The sequence below is a fragment of the Astyanax mexicanus genome, chromosome 20 (genome assembly GCF_023375975.1).
Source record: "Astyanax mexicanus isolate ESR-SI-001 chromosome 20, AstMex3_surface, whole genome shotgun sequence".
NCBI lineage: Eukaryota > Metazoa > Chordata > Actinopteri > Characiformes > Acestrorhamphidae > Astyanax > Astyanax mexicanus.
Window position 1 is genome coordinate 24,724,560 of NC_064427.1, and position 16,079 is coordinate 24,740,638.

At 36.4% G+C, this 16,079-nt stretch overlaps 2 protein-coding genes and 1 long non-coding RNA gene across 8 annotated transcripts in view; 2 read left to right on the forward strand and 1 right to left on the reverse strand.

The window, feature by feature from the left end:
* LOC103045667 (ephrin type-A receptor 5) overlaps nucleotides 1-16,079 on the reverse strand; it is a 382,833-nt gene that overhangs the window by 62,796 nt on the left and 303,958 nt on the right. The window lies entirely within an intron of this gene.
* Nucleotides 1-16,079, forward strand: part of musk (muscle, skeletal, receptor tyrosine kinase) — a 43,803-nt gene that overhangs the window by 14,767 nt on the left and 12,957 nt on the right. For 3 of the 5 annotated variants that reach the window (XM_049468475.1, XM_022681246.2, XM_049468473.1), the window contains 7 exons: nucleotides 4,618-4,777; nucleotides 9,228-9,387; nucleotides 10,537-10,709; nucleotides 10,943-10,966; nucleotides 11,766-11,854; nucleotides 13,463-13,622; nucleotides 15,024-15,210. In XM_049468475.1, the coding sequence (XP_049324432.1) occupies nucleotides 4,618-4,777; nucleotides 9,228-9,387; nucleotides 10,537-10,709; nucleotides 10,943-10,966; nucleotides 11,766-11,854; nucleotides 13,463-13,622; nucleotides 15,024-15,210 (953 nt within the window). Of the gene's footprint in view, nucleotides 1-4,617; nucleotides 4,778-6,969; nucleotides 6,977-9,123; nucleotides 9,388-10,536; nucleotides 10,710-10,942; nucleotides 10,967-11,765; nucleotides 11,855-13,462; nucleotides 13,623-15,023; nucleotides 15,211-16,079 lie in introns of all 5 variants that reach the window. The other 2 variants (XM_022681245.2, XM_049468474.1) reach the window with 2 other exon arrangements.
* Nucleotides 390-1,535, forward strand: LOC125784793 (uncharacterized). 2 transcript variants are annotated; one of them, XR_007427367.1, is made up of 3 exons: nucleotides 390-454; nucleotides 624-749; nucleotides 879-1,535. It is a non-coding gene; the product is annotated as an uncharacterized LOC125784793 (long non-coding RNA). The 2 variants fall into 2 exon arrangements; XR_007427368.1 differs by having other exon boundaries at nucleotides 624-706.

Sequence of the window (16,079 nt, forward strand, 5' to 3'; positions counted from 1 at the left end):
ACACTCTTTTGACATGATGAGACAGTTGTAAAATGTTTTATTAGACACTGTATATCTGTGAGAACTCTCTAGATTTAGAGTGCTGGGATCCCAACAGTTAAAAAAAAAAGAACAGTTGTAAATACAGCAGTTGAGTTGTGAAGCTTTATATCCCAGTGTGGGAGTGTTAAATCATACATTATGTTGCTATGTGTTGCATGTCTTGAGTTTGCTTGGTGATATGAGGCTCGAAACCTTTAAACTCTACTGTTTTTGAGTTATTAATCTGAAGCTACATGAAGTTTGGAGGTGTGTAGCGATGAACTCTGAAGCTACATGGAGTTTGGAGGTGTGTAGTAGTGATGAACTCTGAAGCTACATGAAGTTTGGAGGTGTGTAGTAGTGATAAACTCTGAAGCTACATGAAGTTTGGAGGTGTGTAGTGATGAACTCTGAAGCTACATGAAGTTTGGAGGTGTGTAGTAGTGATAAACTCTGAAGCTACATGAAGTTTGGAGGTGTGTAGTGATGAAGTCTGAAGCTACATGAAGTTTGGAGGTGTGTAGTAGTGATGAACGCTGAAGCTACATGAAGTTTGGAGGTGTGTAGTAGTGATGAACGCTGAAGCTACATGAAGTTTGGAGGTGTGTAGTGATGAACTCTGAAGCTACATGAAGTTTGGAGGTGTGTAGTAGTGATGAACTCTGAAGCTACATGAAGTTTGGAGGTGTGTAGTAGTGATGAACTCTGAAGCTACATGAAGTTTGGAGGTGTGTAGTAGTGATTAACTCTGAAGCTACATGAAGTTTGGAGGTGTGTAGTAGTGATGAACTCTGAAGCTACATGAAGTTTGGAGGTGTGTAGTAGTGATGAACTCTGAAGCTACATGGAGTTTGGAGGTGTGTAGTAGTGATGAACTCTGAAGCTACATGGAGTTTGGAGGTGTGTAGTAGTGATGAACTCTGAAGCTACATGAAGTTTGGAGGTGTGTATTGATGAACTCTGAAGCTACATGAAGTTTGGAGGTGTGTAGTAGTGATGAACTCTGAAGCTACATGAAGTTTGGAGGTGTGTAGTGATGAACTCTGAAGCTACATGAAGTTTGGAGGTGTGTAGTAGTGATGAACTCTGAAGCTACATGAAGTTTGGAGGTGTGTAGTAGTGATGAACTCTGAAGCTACATGGAGTTTGGAGGTGTGTAGTAGTGATGAACTCTGAAGCTACATGAAGTTTGGAGGTGTGTAGTAGTGATGAACTCTGAAGCTGCATGAAGTTTGGAGGTGTGTAGTAGTGATGAACTCTGAAGCTACATGAAGTTTGGAGGTGTGTAGTGATGAACTCTGAAGCTACATGAAGTTTGGAGGTGTGTAGTGATGTAGTGACTCTGCAGAAAGTTGGTGAACTCTTTGCACTATGCTCCTCAGCATCCGCTGACCCCGCTCTGTTATTGTGAACTGACTGAACACAGAGTCGCTGTCATTTCCAATCTCGTCCACTGTGTTATAACATCACTGACAGTTGGCTGTGGAATATTTAGTAGTGAGTAGTGAAATTTCACGACTGCACTTGTTGCACAGATGCTGCATCCTATCATGGTACCACAGTTCTGTAGTTCATTTTGTTGTTTTCTTATCTTTTCTTTTAACTTTTTAAGCTGTCCCTAAAGGTTAATTTAATTCATCATACTATTTCAGGGTATTTTCTATGTTTTTTTTTTTTTTTATTTCAGGGTCTGCTTCAATAAACATTGAGTCTCAGAGGATGAAAAAAGAGAGTTAAGGAAGTGTTGATGTGATTTAAGACGACAGTATGCAGCAGTTATGTTGTAAATGTCTTTTTAGTTCATGATAAGGAGCTGTGTAGACGCTTTGCTGAAGACAGGCTATAGTGGGAGGTCATTTTAACCTCAGCATGTTCTCTTGGCTCTCGTTCCGCTGGCCCAAGGTTTTCTGTTACCAAACATGACCTCTTCATTCTGTCATTTACGACCAGCCCTCTCTCCGTCTTCAGCTGCCTCTCTGTCCCAAAGTCAAACTCTACCGTTCACAGTACAAATCCTCCACCACGGAGGACATGCAGAGCAGCAGTGTGTGTTATTCCAGCCTTTACTGTTTATTATTCATATTAAAACTCTGATCAGGGATGGCTAAAACCTCACTGCAAACTCCTGAATAACAATATAACAATCACACACCAATTAAAATGTAGAATATTAATGTTTACAGTTAGTCTTTCTTTTATATGAGTTAGTCTTGGGCAGCTCTGGTGCTATATTCTGACTTTTATTCTGATATTAAGTTATTTTAATTTGTGTACATGCTACAACTCAAAGACTTGTAATTACTGATGAAATGTTAGTAATTACAAATCCAACAAAAATCAAGGATAAAAAAATGAAGGATGAAAAAGTTAAAATTATTAGAACAAAGTGAGTACACAAAGAAATCTTGAATGAAAGGTTGAAGATGAAGAGCTTAGTATTTGGAATAGCTGCTAAAGAAATTAAAATTATGGAAGAAAATTTAAATCACTTATGAAAAATAAAAAAATTCAAGTGGAATGTTTGGAATAACTGATGAAAAGGCTTTTATTCATCATAAAGTTTCAAACTCCTGAAAAAAGTTTGGAATCATTCAAGAAAATCTACAGATCAATTGGAAAATGCTCAGGCAAATAATCGAATCACCTATGAAAAATAAATCAGAAAAAGGATAAGAATCACTGTTTGCAATTGCAATCAATAGTGAAAAATAGGAAATGTAAATAAAACATTTGGGATTACAGATAAAAAATGGCATTACAAAAGTTAGATAATAAATACAAATAATTTACAGTTAGTCTTTGGCAGCTCTGGTGCTATTTTATTATTTTTTAATTAATAATTTAAAATTGCTGCCTAAGAAATTAAAATTATGGAAGAAAAATGCAAAATCACTTATAAAAAAATAAGAATTTCAAATGGTTTGGAACAACTAATGAAACGTCATCAAGTAAAGTTTGAAACTACTGAAAAAAGTTTGGGAAGGTACAGATCAATGGGCAAATAGTTGAATTGCTTATGAAAAGTTTGCAATTTTTTTAATAATCAAAAAAGATTAAAATCACAATTGAACAAATCGTAAAGTTGGAAAAACTGTTGGAAAAACTGTGATTATTGAAAAACGCTTTAAAAACCTTAAAGAAATGTTGCAATCATTAATAACAAAAAATATTAATGAAAAGAGTTGGATTACCTATGAAAAGTCACCAATTATTGATGACATGTTTGATTTCATTATTTCTGAAATTTGCCATTATAGTTAAAAAGTTTAGTAAAAAAAAAATGCTGATAAAAATGACCCTTGTCATAAAACTTAGCCCTGATCCCAATCCTAACACTGATCTACTGCAGATCTGCTTTTACCTTTCAGGTATTTTACTCTATACTATTTAACTCTATTCACTAAACACAGACAGATCCACACTCTGTTCTCTATAGATATAGTTAATACGGCTGAGTGGTTTAGTTCAGACTGAGGAGAGTAGAGTGCTCTGAAGAGCTGCTCTTATGTAAAGAATGAACCCTGCTCTCTGAAGTATCTCTGAAGCTCTCTCTGCATTATCAGCTGAATGATTAAAATGACGGGGCGGGGCTCTGACCGAGCTCGGCGGCTCTGGCACATCGTTCAGCTCATTAGCCGGATGAAGTGCTGCTAAAAGCAGATCAGTGATGATGAGCAGATTTCAAATATAGAGCCGTAATTAAAGCTGGAGATTCTCTGATCTGCTCATAATGTTCTCCTGAACTCAGCAGCTTGGGATAGACAATTCAGCTCTAATTATGAAGGTGCCGTTCTGAATGAAAATGCATTTAATTTTTATCTATCTTGATTTTTTTTTTATGCTTGTTGAAAATGATATTTTAGATTAGATTCAACTGTATTGTTATTAAGAAAGTACAAGTTTAATGCCATAAAATCATAAACATATTAATGAGTGCAGTTGAAATCTGTAGTACTGTACCTGTATAATTACATATTAATAATAATAATAAGAAGAAGAAGAAGAAGAAGAGAAAGAAGAAGAAAAATAAATAAATCTTCGATAAAAAGTTTTGAATTACTTAAGAAATGTTTAGAATTTTTTTGAACTATTAAGAAAAAAAAAATTTGAGTTTAAAAGTTTAGACCAACTGATGAAAAGATTTTGAATCAGCTAAGTCTGGAATGTCTGGAATTAGTTACCTATGGAAATGTTAGAATCACAGAAAAAAAATCAATGATTCCTAATCACCCTTAAAAAAAGTAAAACTTTTTTATCATTAATGTTTTTTTTTCTGTGATTCTAACATTCTCATAGGTCATTTTTAGTCACTCTTTTCATAACTATTTTAAAATCTGTTCATCAGTGTTTCAACACTTTTAATCTGTAATTTCTTCATTTTTATTAATAATTAAAAAGAAATTATAAACATTTCTTAATTATTTCGTAATTCCAAACCTATTATCTAAGATGCATTTATTTTTCTTCTTTCTTATTATTTTTATAATCAGTAAATATTCAATAACAGGTTATAACTGTGTTGTTATAGCTGATAACAGCAGTTATAAAAATAACTAATAATAATAATAGTTAGGCTGTGATCTCCTCTGTCTGCAGATCAGCGGAGCGGCAGTGGAGGAGACGCTGGTGGGGGAGGTGATTGTATCCGTGTTGCGGGTGGTGGTTAATAAACCGGCTCTGTACACCTGCCAGGCCACCAACCAGCACAGCGGAGGAGCTAACACCGTCAAAGCTACGGCCAAGATCACTGTCTCAGGTAATCGCAGTACACAGGCTACACTTACATACTGTATACTGTAACTGCCAAAAGAATAAAGATAATAAATACATTTTTACCAAATTTTGGATTTTGATATAAGGATTTAAAATTTGATATTGGCAATTTTTTTTTATTTTGATACCAACATTGCCACGAATGGGGGCGGAGACATTAACACAGTATTTCCGTTGATCTATGTATTAGGAAATGTCTGACCAGCAAAAATAGTGTATTTAGGTTGTCTTTTTTAACAGAAAAAGACCCATATGTACCAGATTTACAGGTAAAGAGAAATTAATCCAACTGATGCTGATTAAGGGGGTATGTTTGCAATGTGTTGTAATGGCTCTCCTCTCTTTAATTCAGTGTACAGCTGTTACTTTAGCCAGGCTGAGGCCTGCAGTCCAGGCTACTGAGTGATGAAGGGCAAATAAAGTTTGTAACGTGTCATTATAAAGTTTATAAGGTGCCATTTATGTTTATAATGTAGCCTTTTAATATTGGTGGTCTGTATTTTCTCACGCTCAGAATTAGCCTGTGGAGTCGATGGCTTCGGCACATGCCTGTCTCACTGCTGCGGCTAATGGAATTGCTTTGAGGCTTTTTTGAGCATTAGCTGTGTGTGTGTGTGTGTGTGTGTGTGTGTGTGTGTGGTTGTTTTTTCAGTCAGGTCTCCATTGTTAGGAAAGCTGTTCTTCACCAACTAAACAAACACACTCAGGCATCCAGTTATAATCAAATACTGCAAAAACACACTGTAATCTGCTCTTTCCTCTCTCACATCTCACAACCAACACATTCAGAGATCTTCAGATTAATCCGCTTTATTTCATTAAAACTGCCCACAGTATAGCTGCAGTAAAACAGAGCAGATTTCTGAGAGCTGCTGGGTTTTCTATTACTGTATATATAGAAGACAATCTGTGCTGCCTTTATTTTTGGACACACTTCAGTAGTTTTGAGAAAGAGTTTAAAAACCTTCAGAGCAGAATTGATACAATACCAAAGAATAAAAACAGAAGTTTGGTGAAAAAAATACAGAATTCTGATTTTAGTAGCAATTAAAATCAGTTTTTTAATTAAAAACACATACATAACTTTGTATGAATTGTGCAACACCATGGATACCAATACCAGGACCTTTATTTGAATCTATTCCTTACTTTGTTTTTTTAATAGTAATAGTGTTCTTTACTGAACAGATTTAAGTATCAAATTAAGTTTAGATACCAGATTAAGATAACAAATTTAGATACTAAATGTAGATTTATATACCAGATTTAGATACTTAATTTAGATTTTTATATCAGTTTTCAATTTAGATTTAGATATCCAATTTAGATGTAGATACCAGATTTAGATTTTGATACCAAATTTAGATTTAGATACAAAATTTTGATTTCGATACCAAATTTAGATTAATATACCAGATTGATATGTAGATAGCAAATTTAGATATAGATTTAGATAGCAGATTTAGATTTAGATAATACATTTACATACCAAATTTAGATTTTGATATCAAATTTAGATTTCAATACCAAATTTAGAATTAGATACAAAGACCAGAATTTTTTTTAGTACTGGTATAAAAAATTGATTTCATTAACATTTTGAATTATTTGCATCGGCTCTTTATTCAGGACAGCACTAAGATTCTTTTAATGTAAGTGTTTCTGTTTGCCTGATATGAAAACCTGCAGTCACACCAGTTCTTTTTGAATAAGATCAAACAACAACCAAACTACATGTGAACAGGCCTGTATTTCACACTTCAGGGAAGATTCACTGTGATTACTTACCAGAAATAAACTCATAGTGCATCCAACAATAAGGACAGCATAGAGCTACTGTTATATACTCTTAATTCCACGTTAGCAAGTTTATGAGCTAATGTTTTTTCCCCCTTTGGACGACTTGGTGGATTCTATCAGCACCCCCATTATTACTGTGTCCATCCAGACCTGTTAAACTTCACACCTGCTCTTGCCTTCAGGCCACACACACTCACACACACACACACACACACACACACACGTTGTAGGCCAAGCACAATATCAGCAGCATGGCCTGCACTGAAGAGTGGATGCTTTATACCGTATCATTGCTGAGGAATAACTGCTTAACCTTTTCTTTCTTTTTGGGGCATTTTCTGGTGCTGGGGTCCGGATCCTGCATTTTTCCCATAGAATGGAGGTAAGAATGTCTTACAACACACAAAAACACACACACACACAATTAACTACAGGGTTACGTCTGTTTTAAAGCTCTGTTTTATTTAGGTTGCTACGCAATTTGAGAACTTTAACATTGAGCTCATTATTTATCAATAGGGATTTTGCTTAATAGTCTTTTCTCTGGACTAAATCCCAGAGATAAATATCAATCTGAGTTTGAATCTGTTTTTCTAGCATTTTTTCCAATCTTTCATTTCAATTCTTGGGTAATCCCACCCAACAACATTAAGCGCAGCACTCAGTCTTGGAGTTGGCCTGAAGTAGGGTGCAATTTTTTTATAAAAGGCCAACAAATCTTATAAACTGCAATAAAAATTGGCCTTTTTTGGGAAATCTATGTAAAATACAAAAAAAGTAAATTACACTCATTGTAAAAAAAGGCATCAACAGGTAGATAGAAATGGAACTTGGTAGGTAGTCAAGCCAGACTGTCATGGAGTGACTTGTCATGAAAGGCATTAGGTCAGCTTTACTGATGAGTCCCGATTGATTTTTTAATTTTTGAATGATGAGTTTCTTTGATTTTACCAAATTGAAAACCTCTGGAATATAATCAAGAGGAAGATGGATGATCACAAGCCATCAAACCAAGCTGAACTGCTTAATTGTTTGCACCAGGAGTGGCATAAAGTTATCCAAAAGCAGTGTGTAAGACTGGTGGAGGAGAACTCTCTGATACACATTTATTCACAAATTCGTTACACTCATGTTTCATGAAACATCCCCCAAAAACGTACCAAACCAAAAGATTTTAATGTAATGAAGCCTGACAGCTCTATAATGTGTTTCCTGCCCACAGCAAACTTTTGCCACTGGAAAGCATGAACAATCTGGAGTGGATAAGAGTTGATGAACATAAACATATACATAAGAACCCAGTAATGCATTGCTGCTGTACATTAAGCCCCCCGTTCCATATGGTCCGAGTTACGCGTGAACTCAAGTAAACCCTTCTTCAGATTTGTTACCACAATGCTTCAGATTTAACATCTGGCCATGATTACAGCAAAGTTAATAGAATAGAAAGGGTGTGTAGATTGTGCTTTGTTACACACTATTCACTCTCCAGCAAGTAAGTGATGGGTTTCTAAGGCATTATTTATTTAAATTTAATTCAATTAAATTAAAACTAAAATTATGAGTTTTTTTTTTTTTACCAAATTGAAAACCTCTAGAATATAATCAAGAGGAAGATGGATGATCACAAGCCATCAAACCAAACTGAACTGCTTGAATTTTTGCAACAGGAGTGCAGGCATAAAGTTATCCAAAAGCAGTGTGTAAGACTGGTGGAGGAGAACATGCCAAGATGCATGAAAACTGTGATAAAAAAACAGGGTTATTCCACGAAATGTTGATTTCTGAAGCTCTGCATCTTTTATTTTTGTTCCTGCCATTTCTCATTTTCTGCAAATAAATGCTCTAAATGACAATATTTCTGTTTGGAATTTGGAAGAAATGTTGTCCGTAGTTTATAGAATAAAACAAAAATGTTCATTTTACTCAAACATAAACCCATATTGTGGGTTTACGACGCACTGCCACTGATGGCAGAAATATTTTTTAGTTATTTATAGTTATTGGTCACAGGGTTGGTGGTTTGAGACCCTTTATCACTATTGGTTAGAACACTAAGTTCACTAAGGTGATCACAGGTTTGTGGGTTCACAGCCCACTGGCCCTATGGGTAAATTCTGCTGTTGGGACAGTGGTGGTTTATTGGTTAGAGCACTGGGTTATTATTCCACTATTATAAAAAAAAAAAAAAAACAGTTTTTGGGACAGTGGTGGGTTAGTGGTTGGGTATTGGGTTATTGATCCTGGAGTTGTGGGCTTTGGAGCCACCACCATCACCATTACTGATCACAGGGTTTTGGGTTTGAGACTCACTATGCTATGCTCTACACTATTAGTAATGCTTTCTTTTTTAGATAGTGGTGATTTAGTGATTAAAGCACTGGGTTATTGATCGCAAGGTTGTGGGTTTAATACACAGAATATTTGTTTGTAATTTAAATGTATAAGTATAAAGACAATAAAGGTATTTAACAATCGGTTAATTGATTCATTAATTGGTTAATTGACAAATTGTGTTGTTTTCCGCAGGCTGTATAAAAGCAGTGCTGGATACTGCAGTACGTACCGTGGGGAGGTGTGTGATGGAGCACTGAGACAGAATGCACTCGTCTTTTTTAACTTTTCCCTGCCAGATCCGGAGAATGCTCAGGAGCTCCTGGCCCGGGCCAGCTGGTCTGAGCTGGATTGGGCGAGTCCGTTGTGCCGTCCGGCCGCTCGGTCTCTGCTCTGCCACAACGCCTTCCAGGACTGCAGCCCCTCAGGCCTGGGACCCTCCCCTAAACCGCTATGCAGGTACAGCATACACTTATAGTACAAATCATTTAGATTCATTTGTTTAATTGTCATTTTATTTATTTATATGTATTATATTGTATGAATCCCTTGAACTCTAGTCCAATAATTTGACTTTTGGACCAACAAAACTCTAAAAAATGTAATTAATGAGAGTAAATGAGGGTAAATAATAATCTATACAGCTTAGATTGAAATATGATATGAAAACATACAAGGCAGGAGTTTATTTTACTCAATATTTCAGTGTTTAAAACAGCAAAAAGAGGTTATTAAATTATAATAACCTATTTATTGTCAAATCCTTAATGTTAAGTTTTGCTTCTGGCATAATTAAGCAGGTCTCGGACATGCGCAGATGCAAATCAAAGAGTACTTTAATTAATAATTCATAAGACAAAGGAGTGGTCAGACAAAGCAAGGTCAATACCAGTAAACAGCAGCAACAAGGCGATAACATACCAAGGTTGATAAACAGTTCGGAGGTCAAATATAGCACTGCAATATCAGAGGGCAGGCAAAAATCAAGATCAGTAATACAAAAGATCAAGGTCAAAGCGAGAGAGTAACACAATAGGAACGTGTTGGATAACGCATTGCACGAGGATAAACCATCAATACTCAACACCTGAGAGCAAATTAGCCCTGTATATAGGGCTAAACCATGTGACTATGTGACCAGGTGATCTACTTCCTGGAAGGGTCATGTGATCCTGGGCAATGTAGACTAAAAAAAAAAAACCTCAATAACACTTAATAATAAGACTATAATAAACAACAATGCAACATTTATAGCCTATAGTCTTTATTAATAAGAAGTAAACTTTATGTTATATTAAAAATCTCGACACTTCCCAATTGAGGATGAGTTCTGACTGGTGGAGATTAGTTCAGTGAGTAAAAGTGATAAAAGTTTTGGAAAGCTATTAAAATGATAAATAAACTTATAAAACTTTTTTTTTTAATTCACACTCTTGATATAGGCCATTGTCCTAAAGGGTACAGTTAAATAATTAGGGCTTTTCATGTTAAGATGTTCTTAAGATATTAAGAAATAAATTGTGTTTCCACAATTGACTGTGCAGCATTATGAGGAGATGATTTTTAGGAGATCACAGTGCTGATTGCTGGTGGTGAACTGTCTCACAGGGAGCACTGCGTGGCGGTGAAGGAGCTGTACTGCTATAAAGAGTGGAGAGCCAGTGAAGAGCGCAGTCACAGGGGAGTCATGTCTCCAGGTCTGAGCATCGCTCTGCCGGACTGCAGAAAACTGCCCAGCCTGCAGGCAGATCCAGACTCCTGCACTGCGGTAGATTATGTGGGTAAGAACCACTCGAGGAAACTTTCTTATGAATAACACTGTACAGGTTGTAGGCTCTCTTCTATAAACCTGTAAATAAACCCCTCCTCACTATAATAAAGACATATTTCATGTGTATTCAAATTTCTACTTACCTCATATCTTTATTTGTGTATTTTATTGCAACTGTTTGACATAAAAGAGTTTTTCTTCACAATGTTTTAAATTTTCAATTGCATTATCTTGTCTGTGCAGGGATGAAGAAAGACCAGATTACAAGTAAGTGAGATTTTTCTGCATTTTTTTCCAACATTATTTCTCATTATAGTGTATTGTGTGTATAGTGTGTCTTTTGCGTTGTATAGTACTGTATTACGAATATAGAGGTATCTTAACCCTCAATTTAAAGACATTTTTGAAAATTTTATACAGTTTTATTTGATGTGGATGGATTTTAGTGTAAAAACAAAAAATATATATATCTATTTTTATATTATGTAGTTTCTGAGAAAAATAATGTAATAATGTAAAAATAAGAGACCACTTAAAAATGATGAGTTTCTTTGATTTTACCAAATTAAAAACCTCTGAAATATAATCAAAAGGAAGATGGATAATCATAAGCCATCAAACCAAACTGAACTGCTTAAATTTTTGCACCAGGAGTGAGTAGCATAAAGTTATCCAAAAGCAGTGTGTAAGACTGGTGGAGGAGGACATGCAAATATGCATGAAAACAGTGATTAAAACTAGGGTTATTCCACCAAATATTGATTTCTGAACTCTTAAAATTTTATGAATATTAACTTTTTTTTGCATTATTTGAGGTCTGAAAGCTCTGCATCTTTTTTGTTATTTCAGCCATTTCTCGTTTTCAAATAAATGCTGTAAATTACAATATTTGTATTTGGAATTTGGAAGAAATGTTGTCCGTAGTTTATAGAATAAAACAACAATGTTCATTTTACACATTTTTCCAGAGCTGTATGTGGATTTCAGGTCCTAGGAGGATAAAAATAAATAAAAGTATGTAAAATTGAAGTACAGATTTACAGATTAGGTTTTTTTTTCTATACAGCAACCTGCTACAACAACAGAGGGCGGTTTTACCAAGGAACACTCAATGTCACAGCGTCTGGTATTCCCTGTCAGCGCTGGGACCAGCAGGTAAATATTTATCCAGTTTAACTTTAATTAGTCCCGGTGGGGAGCCGGGATAAAAATACAGCCGCCATCAGAAGCTCTCTGGCTTCCTCAGAGTCATTAGTGATGGTCTTTGAATAAAGAGATCCAAGGGATCTTATGATGTGGGCTTGTGGGAAAAAGGGGAGGTAGAAGAGCAAAGGCTTACCTGTGAGAGTGTGTACACACACACACACACACACACACACACACACAGAAACACATTCAAACACATGCCCAAACCCCCCAATACCCAAGCGCATATGCTCAAATATTCAAACAAACAGGCTTTTTTGTATTAGAAATAATTATTCCGGCTAGTTTTGCAGTTTTTATAGATGTTCTGCACACTGCCATATGGTGTATGATTTCTGGGTGATATGAATAATGTAAAAGGGCCCACGTTTTCACAACAAAACATGAAAAAAAAAACATGTCAGTTAAGAAACACATAAAGGCTGTTTACGCTCTGCATTAACATGTGTATCATAGCTGGATGTACACATGTTTCCTCATCTTATACAGACAGTCTATTATATACTAATACACCTGTGCACACATTCTAAGCCTGGAAGTTACATTTAATTTATTTTAGTTGCCTCAGTTTTTATAAGTAATGTTTACTATAAAGTAAAGCTTTTAGTTATTGTACCTATATTGTTATTTAATTCATGTAAAATATGGCTTTGAAATACTTATAAAAAATTAGATGGGGAAAGAAAATGCTATAAAATGAGCATTATTCCACAATTAGTTCTGACCCTGCAATGTGATTGGCTGAGAGGCGTTTTTTTAGTGCCGTTATCAGCTGGTAATGCACTGTAACTGAAGCTCTCCTTGTAGGTATTACTCCGCCACATACAGGTAACCTAGCAATGATGCAGCGCCTACAAGCCAAATTAGCAGAGCTACAAACAGAGCAGCAATGGAACTATTTTAACTTGTGTTTTAACTCAAGTGTTAATAACCTTACCAGACAAATTGTATTTTCTTGTCCTCTTTCACTTAAAATCTTTCAATAAAGATTGATAATCGAACTGTGCTATAATGGCAATAATACACTCGAGGTTCGTGCTATAACATTTAATATTCATACGTGGCCTCTTGCATACGACCATCCGACCTCTCTCTCTCGCGCGCACGCTGCGCCCTGTCTTTCTCTCTCGCGCGCGCAGCGCCCTCTTTCCCTTGCGTGTGCTCTCTGTTTCTCTCGCGCGCTGCGCCCTCTTTCCCTCGCGTGTGCACCCTCTCTTTCTCTCACGCGCTGCACCCTCTTTCTCTCCCGCGCTGCGCCATCTTTCCCTCGCGTGCGTGCCCTCTCTTTCTCGCGCGCTGCGCCCTCTTTCCTTAGCGTGCGCGCCCTCTCTTTCTCTCCCGCGCTGCGCCCTCTTTGCCTCGCGTGAGCGCCCTCTCTTTCTCTCACGCGCTGCGCCCTTTTTCCTTAGCGTGCGCGCCCTCTCTTTGTTAAATCCAGGAGGTGACTTTTTTTTGGCCAGGCAGTGTATTGTGTATTGTAAATCAATTTATCAAGGCTTAGGTTGATGTTTGCAATCCATAACATACATAATCATACATTCTTCCTCTCTCTCCCAGGATCCTCATCCTCACAGACTTCCTGTGGACGTCATCCCCGAGCTCAGCAATGCAGAGAACTACTGCCGCAATCCCGGGGGAGAGAGCGACAGGCCGTGGTGCTACACCAGCAGTCCCAGGGTACGCTGGGAATACTGCCTGGTCCCCAAATGTGGAGAAGGTACCATTCAGCACTATTCAATATGATGCTGTGAGTTCTGAATGTTTGTGAACGTCATTAATTAAGCTACTTAATCTTAAACTTAATTTTACCAATTTCTGCTTGAAATTACATACCCAGATTTTAAGGCTTTTCACTCTAATATTAAACATTTCAGAGGCAATTTTATGAAGTAATATTTCTTAGAAGCCTAAAATTATTTAAAAACAAATATATATATTATTCATTAGAACATGTAATGGTCAAAATATGGTAATAACAATAACAAAAATACACTGTAAACCCATACGTTGTTTGAATTCAAATGATTTAAGTCTGTTTTACATTAAATTGGATATTTCTAAACAATACTCAACTATTTTGAGTTAGTTGAACATTTTTGGGCGCATATTATACATTCAAACTGAGATCTTTGAGTTGAACCAACTTATAATAACTGAGTTTAGTCTGTTGACATTGGCAGCTTCTTTTCTATTGACTTCTGTCACAATCTATTTGCATACTGGGCGTGTCCAACAGTTTCAGACAGACACTCACCATCAGTGTGTAGTGATTCCCCCTGGGCTACCTTAGAAATAAATCAACTTTCCCTTAAGTTGTAAAAACTTGATGTTTTAATTTATGCTAAGTCAAGTTTTCCTTCCCCAATTACTTAAAATGTTGAGCAAAACAGCTGCCTTAAAACAGTTAAGTAAACTCAGCATATCCAGTCTTACAATATAGCAAAAGTTTAAAAAGTTAAATCAACTTCCCCTTTAGTTGTAATAACTTGATGTTCTAAGTTATGATAACTTAAGTTTTCATTTCTCAGTACTTAATTTTTTTAAGACAACCGGTTTCCTCACATTTTTTAAGTAAATTCAACTTATCCGGGCTGACAGTGTACAGGCGCTTTTCAGATTTTCTCATTTTTAATTTTTTTTTTCAGATCCATAAAATGAAATATTTATATGGAAGAAGTTTTTTTGCATGTCTATATTTTGCTATTGATATGGCATATTTGGTGTCTATATTAAGCCTATCATTATTCATAACACAGCCAGATATTAATTATGCCATTTTTCTGGCGGGCCAGGGCGTGTTAAAATGTTTTAAGGTTACCCCATGCTCTGCTGACACAAGTATGCAAATGCACCCGTAAAGCTTGTCTAGACACTGTAGAGAAGAGGTGCCAATAGAATAGGACTTTCTGAAGCTGATAAACAAACATGAACCTATTGGCAGCATGGCTTATATGGGCTAGAGGGGTATGAAGCCCCTATTATTGAGTTATGGAGCAGCAGAACTATGTTCTCTGTTATGATGGTGCTTGTTCCAATACTCCAGCACTCCAAAGTAGAATATACTATTTTTAACACTTATTATAATTGTGTGTAGTTAGCTTTTTTTCTCATTTCTCAGCAGTAACCATTGTGAGAGCAGCATCTGCTCCTAAACCGCCTCCATCAAACCCCATCGCTGCCGTCTCCACTGCCTACTACATGAATGTCATCATATTCATCATCGCGGGCTTTGCGGGTGTGGCCTTCCTCACCATACTCATCCTCATGTGTCACAAGAGGAGGAAAACGTGGAAACGTCGGAGAAGGTTCGTGAACAGCCACAGCTGTTGGAAGGGGAATGTTGTCCAGTCTAGTTGTTGTTCCTGTCTAATGGATGATTCTAGGATGAAATGGGTGATATTTTGTTTTATGATGCACCAAATAATTTCTATTAGTGAACGGTCTAGACTACAAACAGGCCAGTTCAGCACCCAGACTTTTCTTTAGAGAAGCCATGCTGTTGTGGTAGATGCAGCATGTGATTTAGCATTGTCTTTCTGAAATATGCAAGCCCTTTCTTGAAATAAACATTTTCCAGATGGCCAGCATATGTTGTTCTAAACATTTTATATACCGTTCAGCATTGATTGTGTATTTCCAGATGTGGAAACTCCCAAACCATTAGAGATGCAGTCTTTTATGAACTGTGTGCTGATGATAAGCCGAATGGTCTCTTATTTCTTGATAATATGGCATCTTCTTTGCATGATAGAGCTTAATCTTATTCACAGACAATGATTTCTGGAAGTGTTCTTGAGTCTACGTAGTGGTTTCCAATACAGAATCATCCCTGTTTCGTAATTTAGTAATTCAGTGCCATCTGAGGGCCCAAAGATCACCAACATCCAATATTTACTACACTGTAAACCCAGAAGTTGTTTGAACTTAAATAAAAATGATTGATTTGAACCAACTTATAGTAACTGAGTTTAGTCTGTTGTCGTTGGCAGCCTCTTTTCCATTGGCTTCTGTCAAAATCTATTTGCATACTGGGTGTGTCCAACAGTTTCGGCCTAACACTCACCATCAGTGTGTAGTGACTCCTCCCAGGCTAGGTTAGGTAAACTTGTAGATCACATATTATGATTAAATGCTTGGTCTTTGTGTTGTTGGCTGTAGAACAAGCACCATTTAC